This window comes from Chaetodon trifascialis, chromosome 2, assembly GCF_039877785.1.
Source record: "Chaetodon trifascialis isolate fChaTrf1 chromosome 2, fChaTrf1.hap1, whole genome shotgun sequence".
NCBI classification, from domain to species: Eukaryota; Metazoa; Chordata; class Actinopteri; order Chaetodontiformes; family Chaetodontidae; genus Chaetodon; species Chaetodon trifascialis.
In genome coordinates this window covers 15,168,802-15,193,552 of record NC_092057.1, presented here as the reverse complement: position 1 = coordinate 15,193,552, position 24,751 = coordinate 15,168,802, and the positions used below count along the sequence as shown (strand labels likewise).

General features: G+C 44.0%; 3 protein-coding genes across 3 annotated transcripts; all 3 read right to left on the bottom strand.

Moving 5' to 3' along the window:
• Positions 1–429: 429 nt before the first annotated feature.
• ndufb7 (NADH:ubiquinone oxidoreductase subunit B7) lies at positions 430–3,519 on the bottom strand. Its single transcript, XM_070979609.1, has 3 exons — positions 3,263–3,519; positions 2,210–2,378; positions 430–596 (listed from the first exon to the last, which is right to left on the bottom strand). The coding sequence occupies exons 1-3, from the start codon at positions 3,372–3,374 to the stop codon at positions 509–511; spliced, it is 369 nt and encodes a 122-aa protein (XP_070835710.1). The 5' UTR covers positions 3,375–3,519; the 3' UTR covers positions 430–508.
• An 804-nt stretch (positions 3,520–4,323) lies between these two features.
• On the bottom strand, positions 4,324–10,232 carry LOC139342667 (transitional endoplasmic reticulum ATPase). The gene is made up of 17 exons (XM_070979892.1): positions 9,902–10,232; positions 9,642–9,814; positions 8,971–9,113; positions 8,632–8,762; positions 8,367–8,498; positions 8,170–8,272; positions 7,838–7,971; positions 7,593–7,728; positions 7,294–7,406; positions 6,732–6,896; positions 6,519–6,641; positions 6,216–6,428; positions 5,938–6,116; positions 5,697–5,826; positions 5,323–5,481; positions 4,757–4,908; positions 4,324–4,655 (listed from the first exon to the last, which is right to left on the bottom strand). Exons 1-17 carry the CDS (start codon positions 10,079–10,081, stop codon positions 4,550–4,552), a joined length of 2,472 nt encoding a protein of 823 aa, XP_070835993.1. The 5' UTR covers positions 10,082–10,232; the 3' UTR covers positions 4,324–4,549.
• A 1,066-nt stretch (positions 10,233–11,298) lies between these two features.
• Positions 11,299–23,643, bottom strand: samd1b (sterile alpha motif domain containing 1b). Its single transcript, XM_070970887.1, has 7 exons — positions 22,366–23,643; positions 21,084–21,309; positions 20,099–20,232; positions 16,715–16,763; positions 16,493–16,610; positions 13,844–13,958; positions 11,299–13,721 (listed from the first exon to the last, which is right to left on the bottom strand). The coding sequence occupies exons 1-7, from the start codon at positions 23,530–23,532 to the stop codon at positions 13,578–13,580; spliced, it is 1,953 nt and encodes a 650-aa protein (XP_070826988.1). The 5' UTR covers positions 23,533–23,643; the 3' UTR covers positions 11,299–13,577.
• Between the last annotated feature and the right edge of the window lie 1,108 nt (positions 23,644–24,751).

Sequence of the window (24,751 nt, the reverse complement as noted above, 5' to 3'; positions counted from 1 at the left end):
CCACCACCACCACTCCTGTCTGGGATTACTGGAGCATTGTATAAGGGTGTATAAGGGAGTTTTAAGTGAATGGGACTTGTGGTCATGCAGATTTATCACATCAATGTAGCATCACCTGAAGACAGAACAGTTCAATTTTACAGAACCAGTTGGGGTTGAAATGTGTATGTCATCTAAGTTATGTTGCAGCTGTACACGTTCAAAATGTGCAGCAGTTTATGTCAGACAAGCCTACAAGAATGTGGCACCAAACACAAGAAAACTTTTGCAAGCCCAAAAATTAATACCCTTTTCAGACTTATCCAGATACTGAAGATAATCTGTTTAGAAAGAAAAGGCTGTGGTATATATAGGCAATCAACCAAATATCACACTGTTTTTGGTCATCCAGAGGATTATTTTATGTTGTGATGTGACAAAGACTGAGGGTTGTTAGAGCTTGAACAATATTGTTTATTGTGAATAGCAGTATGTATATACAGAGAGGCCTTATCAGAGGATGTACTGATCATGCAGCTTCAGCCTGAGCCTCGATTCTCTTCTTCCTCAGCTGGAGCCTCCTCTCTCTCTCATACTCCTTCATACGCATCACATAGCTGAAAACAGCATAAAAACACAGTGTGCATTGTTAATGTTACGGTGGATGTTGTGTATATTATCACACTTTGATAAGAGTAAAGTTGAAATTAAATCTGAAATTGTTGAGGGTCTTGAATAAACTAAGTTAACAGTGACTCAACTTGTGAGATACAGTACGCTGTTAGAAACCTGGGTTTAGGTTTTGTGGAGGAGGAAAACTCGCTACTTAGTTGAAACAATCTTGAAGAGTTTTTTTTTTAAACCATCATGGATGAGAAAGCTGCAACATGCACGCAAAAATGGAATCTGAACATCTACAGTTTCACATTTGGGCAACTCCATCTGCTGAGGAAGACAGTGTGAATGATCCAGAACAGCTACTAAGAGGACCTTGCAGTAAGAGAGTTTTGCCTCAAGAAGACATACCAGTGACTGTCAACTGGCGACCGTGGGCCACATCCAGCCCACCAAAGCTTCCCATCTGTCCCACTGAATATTAATGAACTCCTTTCAGAAACGTGCACATCTAACATTACTCTCCACTGGAAAAGGCCCAGTCTGTCCTTAGAGTGACTGCTGATCAGCTTGCCAACCCCTGCATCAAGTTTATAATTCAAAGTTCACCCGTTCTACAGAATGGGATTATTGTCCAACTCCATCCTCTATACTCTGTGGACCTACCATCAAACTGCTCGGCTCCCGGGCTGCACATTTCCGGAGCCGACAACAGCAGACTGGCTGGACTACAGGAGTTTTGTCAGAGAATCACTAAGCTTGACTATTACATGAAGAGGCGTCACTTGGGTTCATTTTCATTGACAAACAGCTGTACTGAGTCTCAAACCAAGTATTTTTGAGTCCTGGGATCCTGAAGAGTTTTTGTTGAGCTAAGAACTCGTCTGTTCACGCTGATATAGGCTGATAACATTCATTTCGTAAGAAAGTGAAAACTGAACTGAACTATTATTGGTTAATTAGGCCTAAATAAATGTCATTTTTATTTGAATATCTGACCCCACAGCTTCTGCTTAGAAAAATTCTGTCCATTGAACAAAAGCAGTTGAGGACCTTTAACATATACAACACTCATAAGATTGTTTTTGTTTTTTTTTCATTTTTATTCTACTCTATTTTTACCTCTATTATCTTATTCTGTGGTTTTATGTTGTGTTTTATTGTCATTTTTTTGTTTTGATCCTTATTATTATTACTAGGTGGGTTTTACTCTCCATCTTATTTTACACTGTTGTTTTACTGATGTATGTATATGCTATACTAATAAAGTTTAGTAATATTATTATTATTATTATTATTATTATTATCATCATCATTATTATTATTATTATCATCATTATTATTAGAGGAGGCCAGCCACTTTAATTATTCCATTGAGGTTTAATGAGCTGATGAGAGACAAACATGAACTAGATACAAATAACGTATGTCTTTGGCCTACTTTTGATAGTCTCACAGTAATGTACATCATCCACCCTTGCGCCTCAGTTTTGCCTCAAAACAAGCAACTTTACATGCAGGGAAACAAATTAAGGTTTAAATTAGGAGAGTCAACCCCGCAACAGAATGACTAAATCCAGCCTTTCTCGGCTTTTACTCTACTGTAAACACTTACTCCTGGTGTTCGCAGTAGTCCCAGTCATGTCTCTCATGCTTGCAGGCCAGGAAGTTGGGCCAGTTGTCCCTCTTGCACTTCATGAGTTTCAGGAGGTAATGAGCACAGTAGTCCCTCTGTTCCACAGGCAGCTGGGCCAAGTTCATCTGCTCCTGGCTTGATATCATCTCTAGCAAAGGGATACAAAACGTCAGGCTCATCTTTCATTGCACAAGGACCTGATGGTTGTAGGAGTCTTAGGGAGCCTCTGAATACAGTGTCTGTTATGCAAGTCCTGTCCAGGACAGAAGCTCTGTACATCATCCATAATACATACTAATCTAAGATTACTGTAGATGTTCTAACTCTTCTATACATTATATTATAGATTATAGGTGACTGTTTTTCATAGCACTGCCGCTCAAGATAGACAGCAAATGGTCTATTCCTTGATTTGAAATGGTGAGATTTCTGAAGTGGAGTCCACTGACAATATCACGATCTCTCTACGACGGTCAGACTTGATTCAATTCGCCAAATAAAAACAGCTCTCCTGCAGACATGTATGTGAACTGCATTTATCGGCAAACATATAAATACATAGAACATAGAAATACACCTTCAGTATGATGTGTGTTTTTGAACAACCAGGCACATTTGGTAGTACTGGGTAGCATTTCTACATATCGTGTTCATTACTTATCAAGTACAAACACAGTACTGGTATGATTAGCTTCTGTCTCTGTGACTTGAGAAATACAGGACCACACAGAACTAACCATGGCCGTTGTAACTCGATGTTACAGTACAATGTTTTTGTTTATATAGGTACAGAGTGGAGCTAAATAAGGGTAAATACATATACCAAGCTAGCCACTGACTAGGGCAGAGCACCAGCACACTTTACACTCGCCTCCTCTAACACCTGTTAGCTGGTATGCTAACTTGCTAGCCAGCTAAGCTAACGTTTGACAGGCTGGACCAGCATGGCCGATTAGGAAATCAATTCCAACCCAGAAGATTATAAACACATTTCAAAATGCAATTATTAGTTTCTCTGGGCTAATGGCGAACCTCTCTCTTTCCTCTCTTGAAAGCCAGTCTGGGGGTCGAACTCAAATTTCTTCGCTGGGTCCGGCTCGCTGCCTGTCTCGGTGACATACCGTCTGACCAGGTGAGCTCCCATGGCACCGACGATGTTTATGCACTGTTAGCTAGAATTGATATATTTTGTTTGCTTCTGCTCCGCGCTAATCTAATATTTCCAATATGATTCTACTGTCTTCCATTCGGTCACCTCCACAAGCGCCCTGTTTCTACTTCCGCCTTTCACCGGAAATAAACAGCAGAACGGTACTTCAGAGAAACACCGTCCCTCTGGCCAGATAACAAATGTTCCGCAGGCAGGTTGCTCCTGCTGTTTCCAATAACTTAGTGTTTACTAATATTAGTAAAAACAAAATTACTGATGCTGTCGTGAGTATTTGATTATGTTAACCATGCGAACATTACGGTTTAGCAAAGTATTCAATATTTTCTGGCAAGGCTGGATTAACAAGTGGGTAACTGCACCAGGGCCCCAGACCCTAAGAGGTCGTGAAGGTCTCGGATTCACTGTGTCTGATTTGCCTTTGTGTGTACTGATTCTTTCGTGTGGAGCATGAGACTCGAATTTGTAAAGAAGCCTCTGTCAAATCCCATTTTAACACTGTAGTTACTCGGTTTATAGTGTGCCTACATGATGTATATACATTCGTCTTTAATCGAATCATCCTTTTTCACAGCACACATTTTGACTTGTCATAGTAAGAAAGGCACAGGTGTACCAATAACATTAACAATGGCCCTGTTCCATTTAAGAGTACTCTAAACTGTACTCTTAAATGCAGCATGTACAAACATACAGCACGCAGTATTCCAAGATAAACCTTGTCAGAGTAATACAGAGGCATACAAATAAATTTATTTATCACAGTTAAAAGTCACACAAAAAACAAAACGTACATCATTTTCATAGTGCAAACATAGTGCAAGAACTAGATGGTTTTATGGTTGACACATTTTTTATCTCAGTGTCAGTGTCTTACAATGTATTGATTTTCACATCGAAACAATTCAATATTGTAACATATAGACAGACATTTTTCATCTGATTTTTCATTTGAGTCATGCTATTGCCTGTGTGTTGAAAAGTCTTTAAAAGATTTCTTGTAATCATAATTACAATTATGTCCCCATGTTTCCCTTTGTAATTTGTCATTTCCACACCAGTTATTCTTCTGTTTCCATTCCTTCAAGGAAGCCAAACAAAGCAGTGAAAGAGGAAAGCATTGTGCTGCTGTTCAACTATATGAGTTTTTGTCACTGATAGAGATCATCATTGCCTTCCTCTCTGTACAGGCCTGGCCTCCCTGATCCAGAGCCTGACCCCTGACCTCCAGACCGGGCACCAGTAGCAGAAGGGAACCTGTGTGGAGGAAGGGAAAAAAGAAAGGAGCCTTGAATGTGTTTAAAGAAATCAAGACCACATTTTCTGCAGAGACACGTGTTGCATTTGAATATGTGTACCTGAAGTTTCCGAAACCTCGGCTCTGCTGCAGAGTTTGAGCAAACATTTCATATTTGCGGATGTCATTGTCACTGACAGAGCGGCGAGCAAATCGCATCGCCTCTTCAAAGTGGTCCTTCCTAATCTCTGGGACTGGATCAAAGTCCTCATCCTGCAGACAGAGGAAAACATTATGAGGACTTCACATGGAGACAATACACACTCAACTTGAGTGTGTGTGTGTGTGTGTGTGTGTGTGTGTGTGTGTGTGTGTGTGTGTGTGTGTGTGTGTGTGTGTGTTCCCAGTCCAAAGGCTGAAAGTTACAAAACACACAGCCGCCCTTTAGGGAACTTGTTTATCTTCCACAGTCTCTGTCTGTACCACGCACACACAGCCTGGTACTGCTTTGAGCAGTGGAGCATACAGTGCGCGCGCGTGTGTGTGTGTGCGCGCGCGTGCGTGCATGTCCGTGTGTGTGTGTTAAGGACAGAACAAGTCAGAGCAACTTAGTAATAAGCGGTCTGTTTAACACAGCATAATGTGGTGTAAATGAGGAAGTCTGCAGTGCAGCAGTAGCAGTCTGACCATGGGGATCCCTGGTCTGTTCTTCCTCTGACGCTCAGCCTTGATCTCAGCCTCGATGGCCTCACGGATAGCCAGCTTACAAGCCCGCTGGCAGATCTCTGTCAGGTCAGCTCCGGAGAAACCGTCTGTGATGCCAGACAGGTATTCCAGGTCTACATCCTACAGGAAGGAGAAAACAGAGATGAAAAAGGAAAGAGGAAGGGGCAGACAGTGAAGCGAGGTGAAAATATTCAACCTAAAGATGCAAGTTATTTGGAAAGTATCATTCTCAGAGAACAACCAACATTTTTACAGTTACAGTGTGTGTGTGTGTGTGTGTGTGTGTGTGTGTGTGTGTGTGTGTGTGTGTGTGTGTGTGTGTGTGTGTCACTAACTCGTGCGACAGGGGACTTGCGTAGGTTGGCGTTTAGGATTGCTGTGCGAGATGGTCTGTCTGGGAGCGGGATGTAGATGAGCTGGTCCAAACGGCCCGGCCGCAGGATGGCAGCGTCTATGATGTCGGGTCTGGCGCGGCGAGGTAAAGAAAGAGAGATGGACGGAGGGGAACATCAATGGTCTTTTCCAGGGTACAGACCTCTCAAAACACAATCATAATGCTAATTCCCACATGTGCACCTGTTTGTGGCGCCAATAATGAAAACATTCTTTTTGTCGGACATGCCGTCCATCTCTGTGAGTATCTGGTTTATGACTCTGTCAGCTGCACCACCTGCATCCCCAGCTCCGCCTCCTCTGGATTTGGCAATGGAGTCCAGCTCGTCGAAAAACAAGATGCAGGGGGCCGCCTGTCTGGCCTGTAGACAGAGGAGAGGATAGAAGGTCAGCAAAGTAACACTGTGAAAAGTAAGACGCTGCTGCTGTGATTTATTCGTCTTTCCTGTCACTGCTCTCACCTTATCAAACACATCTCTGACATTGGCCTCCGATTCTCCAAACCACATGGTGAGCATCTCCGGTCCTTTGATGGAGACAAAGTTTGCTTGGCACTCGTTGGCGATGGCCTTAGCCAGTAGTGTTTTCCCACAGCCTGGAGGGCCGTAGAACAGCACTCCACGTGATGGAGTCATACCAAACTTCAGGAACTTGTCTGGATACTCGACAGGGTACTGAGGAGAGAGAGATGAAGATCGATGGATGCTTGATGGGTCCTCTGTTTGCAGGTATGCACAGAGTGGTGGTATGGGTGTCTCTCTCACCTGGACGAGCTCTTGCAGTTCTCTCTTGACCTCGTCCAGTCCTCCGATGTCCTGCCAGCTCACCTGAGGCACCTCTGCAACGGTCTCTCTCAGAGCTGATGGGTTGCTCTGACTCAGCGCCCACTGAAGGAGACAGTTAATGTTTGAGGGAGGAATACTTCCAGAGCCAGTACAGCCTGGTGTGTGTGTGTGCGCGTGTGTGTGTGTGTGTACTTGGAAGTCATCCATGGTGACGGCCAGTGAGTTGAGCAGGTCAGCATCGATGGATTCGTCCTCCAGGTCTATGAGGGTCATCTTCTTGCGGATGGCTTGCAGAGCGGCTTCTGAGCACAGAGCAGCCAGGTCGGCGCCTACATGACCGTGGGTCTCTGTGGCGATCTGAGGCATGTTCAACAACTCAGGGACATTGACATTAATGTGGTAAACAGCACACACACGTATAGCAAGATCAGGATGGATGACATCAGAAATGGTGTTACATTTTAGATTAAAGAAACTGACATCAGACTCTGGTAAAAATCCATGAAATAATGTTGATGGAGCCGGGGAGTGAAGTGAAGTGAACTCTACTGACTCTGTTATTTCTAATATTTATTGATCAAATCATCATTTTTATACATTTTTAATAATACTGTAAGTCGCAATTCCCTTTGTTTATTTTCTTAAAAACTCATTACTCATTATTGACTCATTGTGTTTTAATCAGCTCATTGTTTCAGCTTGAATCATTATGTATTTTTATGTTTGTTTGGCTGCAGCTTCTGCTCCTTCTCACCCGCTCCAGGTCGACGTCGTCCCCCAGTTTCATGTTTTTGGTGTGAATTTGCAGGATCTCCAGTCTGCCCGTCGAATCAGGGATTCCAATGTCAATCTCCCGGTCAAACCTGCCTGGAGAGACAGAGACATCACCGCACTTGTAAATGTGTGTGTGTCTTTACTTTGTATTTTGTGTGTGTGTGTGTGTGTGTGTGTGTGTGTGTGTGTGTGTGTGTGTGTGTGTGTGTGTGTGTGTGTGTGTGTGTGTGTGTGTGTGTGTGTGTGTGTGTGTGTGCATGTGTGTGTGTCCGTCCTGACCAAAGCGTCTCAGAGCAGAGTCCACACTGTTTGGTCGGTTTGTGGCTGCCATGACTACCACATGAGCTCTTTGCTTCAGGCCATCCATCAGGGTCAGGAGCTGGGAGACTATACGCCTCTCCACTTCACCATGGGTCTACACACACACACACACACACACACACACACACACACGGGCATACACAGAGTTACACTGACCCTATACAGCACACACAGACATTTTGTACTTGTTCTCCATTCTTTACCTTCTCTCTCTTGGGAGCGATGGCATCCAGCTCATCAATAAAGATGATGGCCGGAGCATTTTTCTCCGCCTCCTCAAACGCCTTTCTTAGGTTGCTTTCCGACTCTCCCGCCAGCTTACTCATGATCTCAGGACCTGCACAGAATAATGCAGAGCATCTAAAACACATTTTCTCCTACACAGATCCACAAATAAGAAAACCAACGAGTAAGTAACAATTGACAGCCAGGTTCTGGTACTGCTGCATACTTTATTTTCAAAGAGCGCGATCCTGTGTCAACAATATGTCACCATGTAAAAAAAAACAAACAAGCAAACAAAGTAAAGCCTCACCATTGATGAGGAAGAAGAAGGCACCCGTTTCGTTGGCTACAGCCCGGGCCACCAGGGTCTTACCTGTGCCTGCAGGGCCATACAACAGGATCCCTCTGGGAGGCTGAGAGAGAGGAGGGGAGAGCACACTGGGTCATGAAAAAAGAAATGCCTGATGTTAGAATGAAGGGAAGCAGCTCTGTGAGTCCATATGACACCTTGACTCCTATAGCCTTGAAAAGACCAGGGTGTCTGAGAGGAAGCTCCACCATCTCTTTGATCTGGGCCAGCTGCTTCCGACAGCCTCCGATGTCATCGTAGCCGATGTCATTAAGGCTCTCCTCCTCGTCCTGTCACAGGGAAATGACAGTACAGTTAGCATGGGTTAGCATTGTAAACAGCACAAATCCATGGATCCACCCTGCCTGGTTTGAACAGCACAGGCCTGAACTAATGCATCTATCTGAAGAGGATCTCACACACCTCTCTCTTGATTGGCTCTCCCTCACAGTAGATGACAGTGTCTGGAGCAACGATGCAGTGAGGGCTGGGCTCGGTCTCCATCACCTTGAACTCCACCGCCCGCATGCTCCCCCTCACCAAGAAGATGTCATCTGTTCACACAGATATGATAAAGTTACACACACATCTGAGTGAGTTCTCAGTGCTGTTGAGGTGACAGTATGATCTAATGTTTTATGCTGTTGAAGTAAAAAACAAGCTGATATGAGCCAAAAATAGGCTGGCACACCTGGTAGTAATGTCTTTTAGAGACCATGTGATGATGAGAGCTCTTTACTGTGGTGTGATCTGTTGCAGTACCTTTATGTATGGGCCGGTAAGCCTCCAGAAAATACGGCTTGAGAAAAACCTCAAAGAGGTTTCCTGTCAGGCCCTCAATGGTGTCATCTATCGGGAGGACGTGGATCTTTTTCCCGTACTTGATATCGGGGCAGGCATGAATACTGTGATGAAACACACACAGCAGAAGTTTTTGGATTATTCCTGATTATTTAATATAATGTTCTCAAACCTCACAAAGATGCAGTCACTGGTGGAATGCAGCTAAGTGTATTTCCTGAAATACTGTAGTTAAGTACACATTCGAGGTAACTCTATACTTCTACTCCACTACACCTCAGAAGCAAATTTTGTACTTTTTTACTCCATTACATTTGTCTGACAGCTTTAGTTACTTTTCATACCCTCCTGTCCAGTGAAAACCATGCATCTCCAAATTTGGTGATTTAGAATTTGAACGTTTCTGACAAACTGAAGGATTAAGTGTTCCTTTAAGGGGTGAGAAAATTCAACTTCTTCTTAAGTAAAACATTTAAAACCCCTCTTGGATTAGCTGGACAAACACATCTTATAGGATATATATATATAAGTGTTGAATGCAGGACTTTTACTTGCAGTGGAGTTTTTGCTTTTGTATGTTTTACTAAAGCAAAGGGTCTGAGTCCACCAGTGGACACAGGTGTAAGATCTACCTGATGACATCACCCAGCCGGACACGCAGGTTGTTGCGTGTCACACGATTCATGCGGATTCGTTCGTCCCCACAGGTGTCATCAGTCAGCACGATACACACCGTCTGGCGACGCTTCCTCCCTCTCAGCACCACCGTGTCCCCCCGGAAGAGCTGCAGCTCCTCTGTCTTATTCTAGTGAAAACACACACACTCACAACTCTGGAAATACACACATGACTAGGACACATATGTCCACGTTGCACAGACCCACACACAGACCTGTGACAGGCAGACAATGCTGCTGTCTTCATTGAGAGCTTCGTCCACAATGAGTCTGTTGGGCCGGTGTTTCTGTTTCAGGATGGCAGTGGAGAAATCTTCTCCCTTTGGGCTTCCAAACAAGAGACATATCATGACTCTCACATGCAGGCTGTGTACTTGTAGCTCTGGTTTCCTCATGTGACACTGAGCTGTATTTAGACTCTCTTTGGCTCTACACGTAGCAACTGCATGAGACTGTAAACATTTGAAAATATCTTAGCAATAGTTTTGAGTTTTAATGTGAAATATGATTTGCGGTTTCTAAGTAGCACCCGTTTTATGAAAGAAACAGATAAAACACGTCAACAAAATATTGTACAGTAGGTTCATATATGCATGAGCAAGCGTACACACGCACGCAGCTGTTTCACTCACTCTGCTCCTCCTGAACCTGGCATGACTGCTCTCCTTTGTCTCGTCAGATTTCAGATATCCTCAATTTTTCACACTAGGGTCTGGTCCCTGACTGGCGTCTGCAGTTGTTTACTGTGGTATATGCAGGAGGCGAGCTTGTATGCTCTTTTATTTCTGCTGTGGTCAGTGCCAAAGGTTTCAGGTTCTGCCTGATCTCATCTGCTCTGGTGTGGCTTTGGTCGTCCTGGAGCCCAGAAGTTCCCAGTAGAGTCTCAGTCTTTTCCTCTGTTGCCTTGAACCACCATGTTTGTGGAAGCTGCACCCTGTCTGTTAATCAGTGGAGGTATAAATATGCCTGTCTGATTCCCTGTCTTATTTGTAACCCATCCATCCACACACACACACACACACACACACACACACATACACACACACACACACACACACACACACACACACACACACACACAGATGCCAAGCACTTACCTTGGAGAGTGTCCCAGGACAGATATAGCGTGTTATTTCCTCCTCCCCCTGCTTCTAAGCAGCAGATGCTGGGACAAGTGCCTGGCTGGTCATGAAGAACACTTCCAGTCTTACTGTGAAATATTTATGGGTCAAAATATATTCTGCGTAGAGCTTATTTTCCAAAAAGAAAGCGACTTCTACAGCGGTCTGTCTCGTTCAGATAAGTCTTTTCTGAAACGCAGCCTGGTCTCTCCTCCTTCAACTCCTTGTCGCTGTGACTGAAGGGAGCTGCTGGCGTAACCCAGCTGCTCTAAACCTTTGTTGGATTCTCTCCCTCACACAAGCAACATGTGCACATTTGTGTCTGGTGCACACACACACACACACACACACACACACACACACACACACACACACACACACACACACACACACACACACACACACACAAGCCTCACATGGACACAAACATGCACAAGCACAGTTGAAACATATGTTCACACACACGCAGAATGGACACATTGTGGTGTTTTAATTGAAACTTTTATTACTAAATTGTCCTTTAACAAATAACTTGAGACAAGCAACAAGGGCAAAGACGCACTGTACATTCCCCTGGTGAGGATCTGGATTCAAACACTGTCCTCCCCCACAGATGCACCTAATGAGAATGAAATGGCGTGAATGCTAACAGTGGCAACAAACACCATAATGTACACCTTCAAGAAACTCTAATAACCTGAAAATATGTTCTTGGAAGTTGCAAGTTAACAACAAGATGAAAGTGAAGGGGATAATGAGGGGAGAGAGGTAGAGGAGGTCTGAATGCACAAAGAAAGAACGGAGAACAGAGAGTGGACTGAAAACATTCACAAAATGAAACCAATATGCTGAAAACAGAAGTACAAAAAAATCAATTTCATTTTTTACAATTCATGCACAGAGGAGATGCCAAACCTGGAATGACAAGGTGGGAATGAGATGCGTGATCGTTTGACAGCATTTGGTTTCTAAGGTTTGACCGGTACAAACAGATAAAAAATGCTGGTGGTATGAGATTAGTTTTGATAGATTGACTCGACTTTACCCTGCGATAGCATCTTTCAGTTAGATCAGCATTTTCTGTCATTTACAAACGGAGGCTGATGTATAATGGACTTCTTTGCAATGTATTTACAAATTTTATGTTACATCTACTTGAGAATTGATTGTTTCGCTGATTTCAGTTCAGTTAGCTGGAGTGTTTGTTTGAGATTCATGTAGCCGACTCTGTGGCCAATTTCACAAAGACTGGTTAGACTGGTCTGTAGCGTTGGGCCGCTCTTGATTCTGCTCCTGGACGAGTCTAATACAAGTTCGATAGACCTGTTCTGAAAAGGGTGCCACCCTACCACCAGGCTGAATTAAGAGCCAAGTTTGCATGGTAACAATTAGTGACACCTGCTGAGCAGTGGCACCAACCACCTAAAAACAGGAAAACATGGCTCATAATCTGTGGTAAATGGAAGAGAAAGAGTTTTTGGTAAATATTCAGCAGCGAGGACAAGGTCAGTTGTTTTCATGAGTCCAAAGAAACTATCCTGAGCCTGCAACAGGGCTGAACTGTGCCAACAAACAATGATGCAGTTGCTCGCTCCGCCATTTTTAATTTGAAAACATGCTGGTTTACAAACTGCAAAAAGTGAATGGATGCAGAAGGACATCCTGGTATTTTTGGCATCCTGCATGTGATATACTGCTTACTGGAACATACTAAATGCAGCATGAATTCATTCATTCATTGCAAATTAGTCCCACTCAAGACAGTCAACAACCAGACAGTTTTGTGCGATGGATGAATTTTCACATCTGTCTTAAGTGTCAGTAGCTTGATGGAAGCCAGTCAAAGTTTATCTTTGTGCAACTGACAGCTGACATGGCAATCATCGGCCAGAACAGATCCTAGCTAGCTGTGTTTAAACACATTATGAATGTGTTTATTTCATGGATTTTCATCTGAAAAATCAACCACCTGCAGATCTACAAGATTCAACCACTGCTCAAACATCTACAGAGAATTATCAGCTTATTGCTTTGACCTACAACTGTTTGCACAAGGTCCTGAACCCTGCACCGGATTTTATCTCCACACTCCAGTTTCTGGGAATGTATTTAATCGGGCGGACTTCAAATTTGTTTCTATTCAGTCCAACATCGTCTGTCAAGCCTCCACACACATACAGTATGTGTACAATAGCAAACACGCATCCACAACCAAGAAACCTTTGCATCACAACCTCAAAAAACAAATTTAACACACAGAATAACCACGACCTCTTTCAAAAAGTGCATAAAGGTCGGCACAAAGTAACAGATGAAAAACAAACCATCTTGCACAGTTTAATCGAGAAATTGCAAAGTGCTTGATCGCTGTAAATAAAAAAGAGAAAAATGCAATTTTTTTTTCCAGCCTCTGCATCTCAAATTTCATGAGTCTACTGTCTCCTTCGAACACTTGTGCTCTGTTTGATAGAAAATCCTTGTTGTCCAGGAAATCCAGTCTCATTTCTGGACCAGAGCAGATGTAGAGGGACAGGAGGAAGAGAAACAGAGAGGTGTGTGTGTGTGTGTGTGTGTGTGTGTGTGTGTGTGTGCGTGCGTGCGTGCGTGCGTGCGTGCGTGTGTGCGTGCGTGTGTGCGTGCATGCGCTATTTTGACATGAGAGGATGAAAAGTGAGGTGTATTATATATCATGCATGCATTTTATATGATTACTTGAGCTATATGTGGATACAGACATAAGAGTCTCTGTGTGTTCTTCGTGTGTGTGTTGTTAGCAGTCGTCTTCCTCAAAGTGTGTTTTCTGCAGAACCTTTACATGACGCTCATAGATCTTGAGGGCGGGGCCGAGTCTGATTGACAGGCCAGTCAAAACATCGTTACGCTGCATGAGGAGGAGAGACTTGCCATCGATTTCCTAATGAAGAGAGCACAGCAATGTGGGTCGGCAGATGTGGATTACACACGTTAGATGAAGTACAGCCAATAATCTAGTCTCTGGTGGCCTCTAGTGGTTATTAAAGGAGATTACAGGCTCACCTGGGTCCTGAAGGCCACAGCCTGCTCAGGGAAACCTGCTGCTGTGAAATAATTGACCACATCAGACACTGTCCAGTCCACCGGGCTCCCACTGGCCCCCTCAGACTTTATAAACCTAGAGAGATGAGAGAGGGCGGTTGGCCCATTACAAACCCGCAGTAATCTTGTCACGTTATGTCAGAGCTAGCAGAGCAAAACATGAAGGAATGTAGTTTTGTGTTCTTTTCCTCTCTGATTTCAGTTAATTGTGTGTGTTTCCTATGTTTTGGTTACAGTGTTGGTTTAGTAGAATGGGATCATGGTAATAAATTGAACCCCGAGGTTACACTGAGTAATTGTTAGTGTTACTGCTCATCAATGTTACCTTTCATCAACTAACCAATCACAGCCTGGATGGAGTGGGACAGTAAAAAAAGCCTCTCAAAATGTTCAACTCATTCTTCTGCACAAATGATTACGATTACTGACAAGTTAGCGTTGAGCATTAACAACAGAGAGACTGTGTGTGTGTGTTTGTGTGCAAGTGTGTGTTCGTGTGTGTGTGTGCATGTGTTTGTGTGGGCGTGTTTGTGTGCATGTGACTGTGTGTGTGACTGTGTGTGTGTGTGTGTGTGTGTGTGTGCATGTGTGACTGTGTGTGTGTGTTTGTGTGCGCGTGTGTTTGTGTGCGTGTGCTTACATATGTGTGTGTGTGTATGTGTATGTGTGGTGTGAGAGAATTAAAATGGATAAACATAAATGAACAAATATTAATTCTTTTTTTTTTTTCAAAGCCAGACAAATGTTGCACAAAAGTTAGTCACACACGAAACTGTGATTACAAAACGGTGGCTGGTGAAAAATATGAGTGCCAGGTAGTTTAGAATCCACCTGTCCACTTCAGCTGCTGGAAGAAAAAATGTATTTCCAACTCTGAAACATACAACGCCTGAGAGTGATTTATTGAGATGGAAATTAACCTCACAGAGACAGACTGCAGTGTTATGAGTACAAAATGTAAAATAAACACATAAATAATAAAACTCAACAGAGCTAACTCTAAATTAACAAGCTAAGCTTCACTGCTGCTTTTCACAAATAAAGCAAGCCCACAACCCCATCGAGCTGGTTCGCCAGCCAGGTAGGTGCAGCCTTATGAGGCTGAATGAATATGTTTCTATGCAAGCGTTCATCCACAGCGCAGCTAAATAGTTGATTCAGAACTACTTTGATATTGTTGTTGCACAAGCTAATCGGCGGTAACTTTCTAAATCTGGTAGCAGTGGTTGAGTGAAGTGTAACACATTCGAGTTACTTTTTATCCTATTGAGTGATGTAACGTGTTAGTTTTGCAATACAATAATCAGTTCTTTAGTTTTGTTTTCAAATAAGCAATCTGTTACTGTTAAAAATTTACTGTGGTCACAAAAAACAAGAAAAAAACAGAGAATCCCTGACGCACGAGCATTTGGTGCAGCTCAGCCAGCAAGTTGGCAGAGATGACAGACGTAGCGGGATGCAAGTATTCATATGATTTTGAATTCGTGGGTGAAGGTGACGAGAGCATTACGGTGAAATGTAAACTATGTCTGGGTAATAAGTGTCTGTCGGCTGCAAAGAGCTCCACTTCAAATCTGAAGAAGCAACAGCTGAACAGCAACACTCATGTATCCTCGGTTTCTATTTGCTTTCATGCAGTTGAAATAATTCAACTTTTTTCAGTCCAAAAAAAAACATAGACTGTACACAGCATGTCTCTGTGATGTCACCCACAGGTTTCTGTAGAGCCATTGTGAAGCTCAGGAACGTCGCCATCTCCGCAGTGCCTAACTCCATCAAACTCGCAGCTAATCCAAACAATGACAAAGAGGTGGAGCCTGGGTGGAGCTGATTCAAACGAGTGAGTTATATAAAAATTCACCCTGTGCAGTCTTTGGTAGGCATTTCAATATGGGGGTATATTGACTCCCTTTTGGAGCCGGCCTCAAGTGGCCATATGAGGAACTGCAGTTTCTTCTCCTTGGGCTATAAGCATTGAGCCCAGGCCCCCTGCTGATTTTATGCTTACGTGTAATCAAACATAATCATTAACAAAGAGCTGTAAAGGGGATGTTTTTTAGGTCTATTATTCCTGTTATTATCCTGCACAGTTACAGGACCATGACTATGCTCCTCAATGAAAGTGGAGTAAATGCATTCAAAGATGGACACAGACGAGACAATATAACGAACACGTGCAAAGGAACTCTGAATTACTTTTCTCAGTAGGAAAAGCTGTAATGCAACAAGTTACTTTTAACAGTAACCCAACTTGGCTTGACACCAAATAAAAACATTCAGCATGTTGATTATCTCTGATCCAATGAGCAAAAAGCACAGAAAGTTGTTGTTCTAGCTCGAGTTAGCATTCCCAGCTAACTCAAACACCTCTGTACATAGATAGTACAGCATCTGCTTCACATTGCAAACCATCCAGTGGTGCCTCCTTTCTTCATGGCTTGTTTTCATCAGCTTTGGCTCATTTCACTCTAAAAGTTGAACTATTGACAGTAAATCGACACAACAGAAAATGGGCTTTGTAACAGATCCAGAAAAGCAAGCAACACAGAAGCAGATAAAACCAAAGCCAATGAATCTGTTTGGCATCTTCAGTGTCTCTGCTGTACTCACCCTCCACTGCTAACTCCTCCGTTTATCCCTCGCTCCTCAGACACGCCGGAGTCTCTCGGGGAGGCAGTGGGTGTGAGCAGGCACGACGACACGCCAACCTCTGTCTTAGACTCCAAGCCTAAGGAAAAATTAAGCACAGTCTGATTGCCTGTCAACATCGCTAACAACCAAAGACAAACATACACAAATATAAACAGAGATTATCTGTACAGCAGGACTCACTGTTAGCGCCTGAGGAGTTGTGGTTGATTCTGTCATGCTGCATCTGACTCTGCGTGTGGAGAGAAGAGAGAAGGTCAAACAAAGATGAAAAATAAATGAGCACGACAAAAAGACCATATCCACTCAGTGAAACCAGTCAGAATCACACCGCGCCAGAGGAACAACCATGCTGAAATCATCAGTGACCTCCAACTAAACTCAAGGATTAAAGGAGCCGACTGTGCCAAGATGCATCATGACAAAACTGCAACAAGACCATCTGCTGCTGAAGTGTAAATGATGATGTGCAAGACAGGGAGTGGCCACGATCCAAGATTGTATAATAGAAGTTATGTGCAAAATGGAGCACAAATAAAACACGCAAACAAGGGCAACAAATACGAAATATATTTTAAAAATCTCTCAAAATGCATAACACATATCAAAGCTAAATCATCCAAACTCCCTGCTCAATGGTGGGGTCAGTGGTTCTGGAGAAAGACTGCTGAGATTTGAACTCAGCAGCCAAACAAAAACACCTCTCCTGTCAGTGCTCCTTCAGAAGCTACACCCCCTCAAATTCATGGACGCACATTGCCAAGGCAACGACACTATCAACTTGGCTTGCTGACCAAAAGAGAAATATGGTGGAATCCAGAGCATCTGCTGCTTGAGGGTGAGTTAGCCGCAACAAGTAATGTTCCACAGGCCAAGACGTGTAACTCCGCAAGTTGGCAATATCGCTAACGTTATTTAGGTTTCATTACTATTACGGTGCAGCTCCTTTCATAGGTGTAGAAGAGGGAGAGGCAGAGGTCAGAGTGCAACTGGCTCCCCTGTTCCTGGTTGGCTGGAATAGTGCGGCTCAGTTCAAGTTCAAGTACGAACACCTCAGTGACTGCTCCTTTAAGGTGATACAACACTCAAACGTGAAGGCTTTCATGAGCTGGCGATCAAAATATATCTGACACACACCAATCAATGTATTTATCGTTTAGAATTTCATTTTCACTTAAAGGTACAAGCTGTCAAGTTTTTGACGAGCAGTAGCGCTACGGACGTTTTTAAGTGTGGGCCCGTGTTTTGTTTGTTTCATGCACAGTGGCGCCGTTGTTTTTTCCACTAGCTGCTATTTTTCACAATGAACGATGAAGGATTTTCCAAACAAAACAGGCTTGACATGTGGATTCAACAGTTTATTGGACCCGTTTATGCTAAGGGTACCTGTAAACACCTGTAAAAGCTAGCCAGCCACACGCACCACCACATAACATCCATCAACACACTTCTGTTCTTATGAGCTCTGTGACCACCAGCTCTCGTCCGTGTTGAACTGCGGTTCTTCTTTTAAAACATAAGTCGTAAGCCTTTTTCACAGCAGGTGTTTTGAATTATCATAGCAGAAAAATCACAGGTGTTGCTAATAACTGTGGCTCTGCTCTGTTCAAGTGTCTCAATAAGCCATGACAGAGTGACTGTGAGCCAGCACGAACAATGCCCTGGCCCCAAAACTGCAGCAGCTAAATGGAATTCAGCCATCACAAATGTTATTGTTTACACCTGTTCTTTTCCAGCTGTCACGTCAAAATGTCAAAAGGGCCCATCACATGTTCGGGTATGTAGTATGCAGTGGCAAAAAAAAAAAGGAAAAACCGCTAACAGGTCAGCGAACAGCAAGGCACGCCACGTTACAAATCACGCCGTTCATAGATGAGTCTGATTGTTTCCTCTCTGTCAAATCACACTGTGCCATGAGAAAGTACATTTTGTAAATAACTGTTCTTTCATGTCAGTTTGCATATAAAAATGACATGAAAATGGATTTCGTCCCCAATATTTTAAATGATTGTGCTAAATGCAATAAATATTGCACACAGCAGTGATTTTCCTCATTTCAAGGCTAAATATATTCTGCAGCATCTCAAGACGCTCACATACTGTAACACATTATGTGCCACAAACACATAGCACGCTGTGTAGCACGCTTACAGACAGCTTGAAAAAATAAAAATAAAATAGTAAAATTAGCCATGTGCCTCAGCATATATTTCATGCATTTCATGCTTTCAATCAAGAACAATTTACATTAACTCTTGGCAGGAAATTAACCAATTATGTTCTCTTTCATGTGTGTTCCTTTTATTTTCCAAGGATAAAGTATACATTCTGGACACACCATACTGTGTGTCTTTGTCTGTTGAGCTGTTATACCTACATATCCCTTCGTATTGATTTTCCAATTTATTCCAAGCAGTGGCTGTTGTCGCTACCAGAGATGTAAAATACATCAGTTTGTGCACGATGCAAGCCTTCAGGGGTTCAGAACAGCCTAAAAATATTTCATGAACTGTGTGTAGAATGAATCATGGAGACGATTTGGCTTTAAAAAAAAAATTGTATTATCGTGACCCAGCAATATAGCTACCAAATCTTGAAAGAAATGTCTCTAAAGTAAATCCTGTGTATGACAGAAAATAGAGACAGCAGTATGTTTCAGGGAGACGGGGGAGACCCGTCTCCCTGAAATGCAGTTCAGTCATTCAGAACCCATTCTAGACCGAGTGATTTTTAGTTCAGTTTTTAGATCAGTTTAAAAGTGTGGAGATGAGTGTGTGAGTGCTCTCGCCACAGAGTGAACCCAGTGACCCTCACAGCCACTGCAGGTCCATAGCAAATACTGACTGCAAATGTAATGGTGTACTGAAAATGCATTATAATAGAAGCACTTGGAAAATCAGGACATATACACCGAATGCATTTCACCAGGTTTCCGTGAGAGTTTAATCCAAATTTGAAATGTTACTAAAGGACAGCTGTAGATAACAACCACGTACTCTGACTGAAGTTTTGTATTTCAGTACAGTTTCAAAGTACTTGCCCTTTAGTAGTTCTATATTTTCATCCAACTTTAGATTTCAACTTCACTGCATTTCAGTGCAAATATGAAAAAATGAAATCATGTAATAAGTTGCATTGTTAATTCCAACTGTTTGAAACATTTAAACAGCTTTAAAATGCTGCTTACGTGTTAATGCATCATAATAATAAGCCAGTGATACAGAACATATAATCTAAAATTTTTGGAAAACAGTAGTTTACTTGGAGCATTTTTACATTGTAGTATTAGTACTTTTAATAACATAAAGGACCTCAATATTTCCACCACTTGTAAAGGAACTGAGATGTGGGATATGCTTTGAGTTTATTTTTTGAGTATTTTATTAAGGAAGTAGTGAAATAACAGGAAATGGGGTAAAGGGAGACGCAACAAAGGTCCCAAGTCAGACTCAAACATTGCTCGTTGCATTTTACGGTGCGTTTGAGTCATTTTGACTAGTTTTGATAACACATAAGGAATACTATCATCTCACAATAATAACAACATCTAACAATGCTTGCACTTACTTGTATCTCCGTGCATAGCTGATCAGGGACGACGGCTCTCTCCTCCTCTGAGTGAGCGCTGTTGGATTGTGACAGAGACTCTCTCTGAACAGGTGGACATGATGTCATGGTGAGGAGGTCAAGCCCAGACGTCCCTGAGAGACCAGCAGCCAAAAAAGAGGGAGGTGAAAAGATGAAAAACTATTAAACCCTTATTATTATCACTAACATTATATTATTGTTAGCATTATTATTATTACTGATGTTGTTGTTGTTACTACTGTAGTAGTAGTAGTAGTAGTAGTAGTAGTTGTACAACTCTGATTCCAAAAATCATCATTCAATCATTTGCAAACAAACTGCGTTTACTGGCAACAGTTTTCCAAAGTGTTCCTGAGCTCATGCAGTAATTTCCTTTATCCAATCATGTGTTCACAAAGTGGTGAACCTCTCCATCCTCGCTTGTGAATGACTGAGCCTTTCCAGGATGCCCCTTTCATACCCAATCATGATACTATCACCTGTTAGATATTTAAAATAAACAATGAAGTGGATGAGGTCAAACATTAAATTTATCGTCTTTGTGCTGTTTTCAGTGTCAAACAGGATTAACAAATGATCAGATTCTATTTTATTTATGTTTTGCACAACATCCCAACTTTTTAGGAATCAGGATTGTAGTAGTAGTACTCAAATTATTCATAGATTATAACAGTTGTTTCATTAGCAATTGTGAACTGATATTCAAATTCTCAGTGTTATGATTTTATTTATACAGAAATTAAAAAAAAAACTTAGTCTTAGTTGAAACTTAGCATTATTCAGATTAGCATAAATAAAGTTGCAGTAAAAAATATAGACTAAAAGTTTATATTAAGATTTCAAATATAAGTTGAATTTGTAATTGGAAAAAAAAAGTAAAATCAGAAATACTTTTAGCGGTAGAGGAAGTGATCGTGCTCGTGATAATTAGAGCCCGCGCACGCACACGTTCACGCGCACACACCTTTGCCCTCGTGCGGCTGCTCTGATGCTGTCTGGATCTCAGCATCTTCTCTGCTTTTCTCAATGAGCTCCGGTTCGGTTGTCATGGCTACCGGGGACAGTCCTCCTTCCTCATCAGAACTCCGGGGATCCTCCTCCTCCTCCTCCTCTTCCCTGTTCTCTTCCCGTTCCTCTTCTTCGCTGGCTGTTTCCATTGGCTCATTCTCCTGGGGAGAAGGGAACGGCGGCTGCAACGACATAGAAAGTTCAAATAAACGTCTCCATTAAAAAAGGGGAGTAAAGTGGAGGTGGGTGGACAAAACCTGAATTTGATTCAAGTTCTCACTCAAGTTCGGTTCCTTGTACCTCATTTGAGCTTTAAACAGCATATTAGATCCGCTGCGCTTCTCCGGGGCGGAAAGAGTAGATGAAAAACACCTCCCACTTGGAGAAACACACAGATATGAGAAATAACGATAGCCGCCTACTGAAGCCTACTCAAGTCTGCTCCCACCAGGGAGGAGGAGAGGGAGGAGAGCAGAGTGTGCTGTCAGGGATGATACAAAGGATTTAATGAGGCACGCAAAGGGGGAGATGTGGGGATAACAAGGGGCGAGAAAAGCAGAACTCCAGGGTTTGAATCACGCCTCAAATTACGCAAAATGTGGACTACATGAACAAACATGATGCTCGGCTGAGTCCTCCGCCGGCCTGCGCGACACGGCGGCGCTCAGGAGAGCGCGGCAGCGGCACGTCTCAAGTTTAGACAGACACCGCCTCCTGCGCGGCAGGCCCAGGCTGTACGCGCTCTGTTCCGCACTGCTAAAGTTCCTGAGAGCCAAAACGAAATGTTTATTGACCCCAAACAGTGATGTGGCGACGGAAGCAGAAAGTGCTCGTGCTCGCGCCATGCAGAGACGCTCTTTGTGGAGCGCGCGGGGGAAGCCGCTGTCTGCTCCTGTATGTAACCCGCACCTTTTGTGCAGGAAGACACACACACACACACACGCGCGCGCGCGCGTTTACCGAGGCTACAGAGGACAAACGCAGCGCAGGCACGGTGACAATTAGAGAAACAAGCTCCTCGTATATGTGGGCAATCTCCCCAAACACTTCTGCTTTTAACCCATCGAGGCTCAACACGAAACAAACATATTTGGCGAGGGAAGCCGAGCGCGTCCCGGTGCCGTGTGTGCGATTTTAACCAGTGATCATTAATTTATCAGCAAGCCATCAAGCCAGCGCTGCTCCGCGCGCCCTGTACAACCGGGACGTGTTGGAAATATTAAGTTAGCGGTGCTCACCTTTTTCACGGTGTGCTTGTCCTGCAGTGCGCTCTTCATAAGTCTGTCAGCGGACGCGTTCTTCGGCACGGACTCCTCCATCACCATCCCCCTCAGAGGAAGAGTAATGTTCCCGCAGCGGGTCCTGCGCAGCCTGCCCCTCGCCACCTCTCTTTCCATGACCACTTTGACTTTGCCTCGGGTCAGCTTCTCCTCCGACAGCCGCTCTTGGCTGCTCAGATAGCCCAAAATCTCCTTCAGCCCGAGCGGCTTCATGTGGCCTCTGGTCGCGGCGGCGGAGCCCCCCCGGAGGCTCCTCTCGGACAGGCTGCGAACAGAAGCCACCAATCTGTCTCCCAGGTCGGGGTTGGCGTGGTTCCCCGCTGTTTTGGTGCCTCCTCCTGCGACTCGAAGTTTGGGCTTGAGGGGCTCTGCCTGCTTCTGCTTCTGTTGTTGAGGGAGGGTGCCGACGCTCCCTGAGCAAGTTTTGTTCTGGGTGTCAGCCCCAGACAAACCCGGCTCCTTTCCTTCGCGAACTGCATCGGCTTTGCTCGGTGTTGTCCTGCCGGCATCACCGCCGTCGTGTGCGCTTGTTCTGTGGCCGGGCGACGGGCAGTCCCCCGCTCCCTGCTGCTCTAATCCCTTGTCTCTCGGTGCACTTGCTTTCTCCTCTTTACAGCCGCTCCCGACATCGCAGCCCGTTGTTGCGCCACAACTGAGGCACTCGTTTCCGCTACTGGGGCTGGAGGCAGGCTTGAGCTTCTTGCCGGTGGCGCTGGCTGATGTGTGAGTGTGGGGATCTGGGCTGGGCTCCGAGTCCTCCTCTCCCTCCTCCTGGTCGGTGAAGCTGTGCGCACTGTCGCCGTTGTTGTTCGGATGGTCGTGTTTGGTCCGCTCCCTCGCTGCCTCCGCGCCGCTGCTGCCAGCGGCCGTAAACTCACTCTTCTTTCTGCTTTTCCTCTGCACCTTCGCCGCGTTTCGGTACGATATGGAGCCCTTGTAGCTAACTTTGAGCACCGTCTGCTCTTGAATCAGTTTTTCCAGTTCTGTCCTGGTTCGGTCCGGGTCTGACCCGTGTCGTCTCCGCACCATTCGACAAATCCTCTCCAGATCCGGACGGGCTTTCCTCGAGCGGAGAGAGTCGATTGTTTCCAGGATCCACTCTCGGTACTTATTGGGCTCGGACATCTTCTCCTGCTGGTGCGGATGGGGTTTGGCCCGAGTGCGTCTTTCTTCCCCTCTGTTGTTTCACAAGTGACGCTGTGTCAAAGCGGGGAAGCCAGAGTGCGATCCCCGGCTGGAGAACGAGGACGGAAGCCTGGCTGGTACGCTTGCGTTCGCTGGCCACATTGTGCGCTTAAGGTGGACCGAAGATGGCGCCTAGGTCTCCACCACAGACGCAATTGACATTTAAGGTGGAATTGACTGGCTTTTAGCGCATCGGAGCGTCGTTCTTTGTTCGTAGTCAGGTCCTGATTAACCAGCAGTTTGTAATTTCGGGTTTTTTGTAACACAAAGAGCAGCGCACAGCCCAAACAGCGGGGGGAGGACAAGGTTGAGTAATTGAGTGTCGTGTTTTTGAGCGTTATGGCGAATCTGATTGAGCCGAGCGGTCAACAGATGGGTGGATGACGGCTCCATTCCGCATCAGGAGGCAGTGATGGATGTCTGACCTCTGGGCGACAACAATCAGTTCAAATATCCCATCATCTGCAATTCACTCTTTCCAAAACGTGCAGCAGCTGGACGCTCAAACAGCCACACACACCCAGGAGGCACACACAAGTTCAGTAGAATTTTACAAGTAAAACTTTATTGGAATGATACTCATGTTGCAAAATATTACACTTCGTGTTTTTCTGTCACTGCTCCCGTGACTTTAGACGCTTCCCTTTGCTCTGTGTGTGTGTGTGTGTGTGTGTGTGTGTGTGTGTGTGTGTGTGGCGGGGGTTAACATGGTTTACATTGGGGTCTCATTTCCCTAAAAAGTGCGACAGTATGTACCAGCATTGTGCCTGCATCGAGAGGAAGTTGTACCACTGCAAAAAACATCGAGGAGACACAGAATAATATTGTATTATAATTTCAAACATTTGTCCATGATGATATAGCCAACATTAAACTGGACATGGAGGAAATACAGCGAATGTGAAGTCTCAACAAGTGGTTCACAACAATGTAATAATAATAAGTTTTGTAAATTAGTCCATAATAACCAATAAGCCAACTGATAACTACAAGAAGGGTGTATCCACCTTGCAGCTCTTGCCACAATCTATTTGCCGATGTGTTTTTCACTTCATATTGATCAATGAAATGTTGTCAGCTGGATTTGAAAGGGAGTGAAAAGTCGGGTCATATGGAGGAGTGTTTGTACTGTGTTGGTCAAAAGTCAGTTGTCTTGTCA

Bases quoted from the DNA above. Each gene is read 5' to 3' on its own strand.
- LOC139342667 (XM_070979892.1), bottom strand. From the start codon at position 10,081: ATGAGGAAACCAGAGCTACAAGTACACAGCCTGCATGTGAGAGTCATG. The intron at 9,114-9,641 runs GTAGATCTTACA...GTTTCATCACAG, and splicing joins CGGCTGGGTGATGTCATCAG to TATTCATGCCTGCCCCGATA. The intron at 6,429-6,518 runs GTGAGAGAGACA...CTCTCTCCTCAG, and splicing joins AACTGCAAGAGCTCGTCCAG to TACCCTGTCGAGTATCCAGA.
- ndufb7 (XM_070979609.1), bottom strand. From the start codon at position 3,374: ATGGGAGCTCACCTGGTCAGACGGTATGTCACCGAGACAGGCAGCGAG. The intron at 2,379-3,262 runs GTTCGCCATTAG...TCCCTTTGCTAG, and splicing joins TCAAGAGAGGAAAGAGAGAG to AGATGATATCAAGCCAGGAG. The intron at 597-2,209 runs GTAAGTGTTTAC...TGCTGTTTTCAG, and splicing joins GACTACTGCGAACACCAGGA to CTATGTGATGCGTATGAAGG.
- samd1b (XM_070970887.1), bottom strand. From the start codon at position 23,532: ATGTCCGAGCCCAATAAGTACCGAGAGTGGATCCTGGAAACAATCGAC. The intron at 21,310-22,365 runs GTGAGCACCGCT...ATGTCGTTGCAG, and splicing joins ACAAGCACACCGTGAAAAAG to CCGCCGTTCCCTTCTCCCCA. The intron at 13,722-13,843 runs GTGAGCCTGTAA...TCTCTTCATTAG, and splicing joins CTGTGGCCTTCAGGACCCAG to GAAATCGATGGCAAGTCTCT.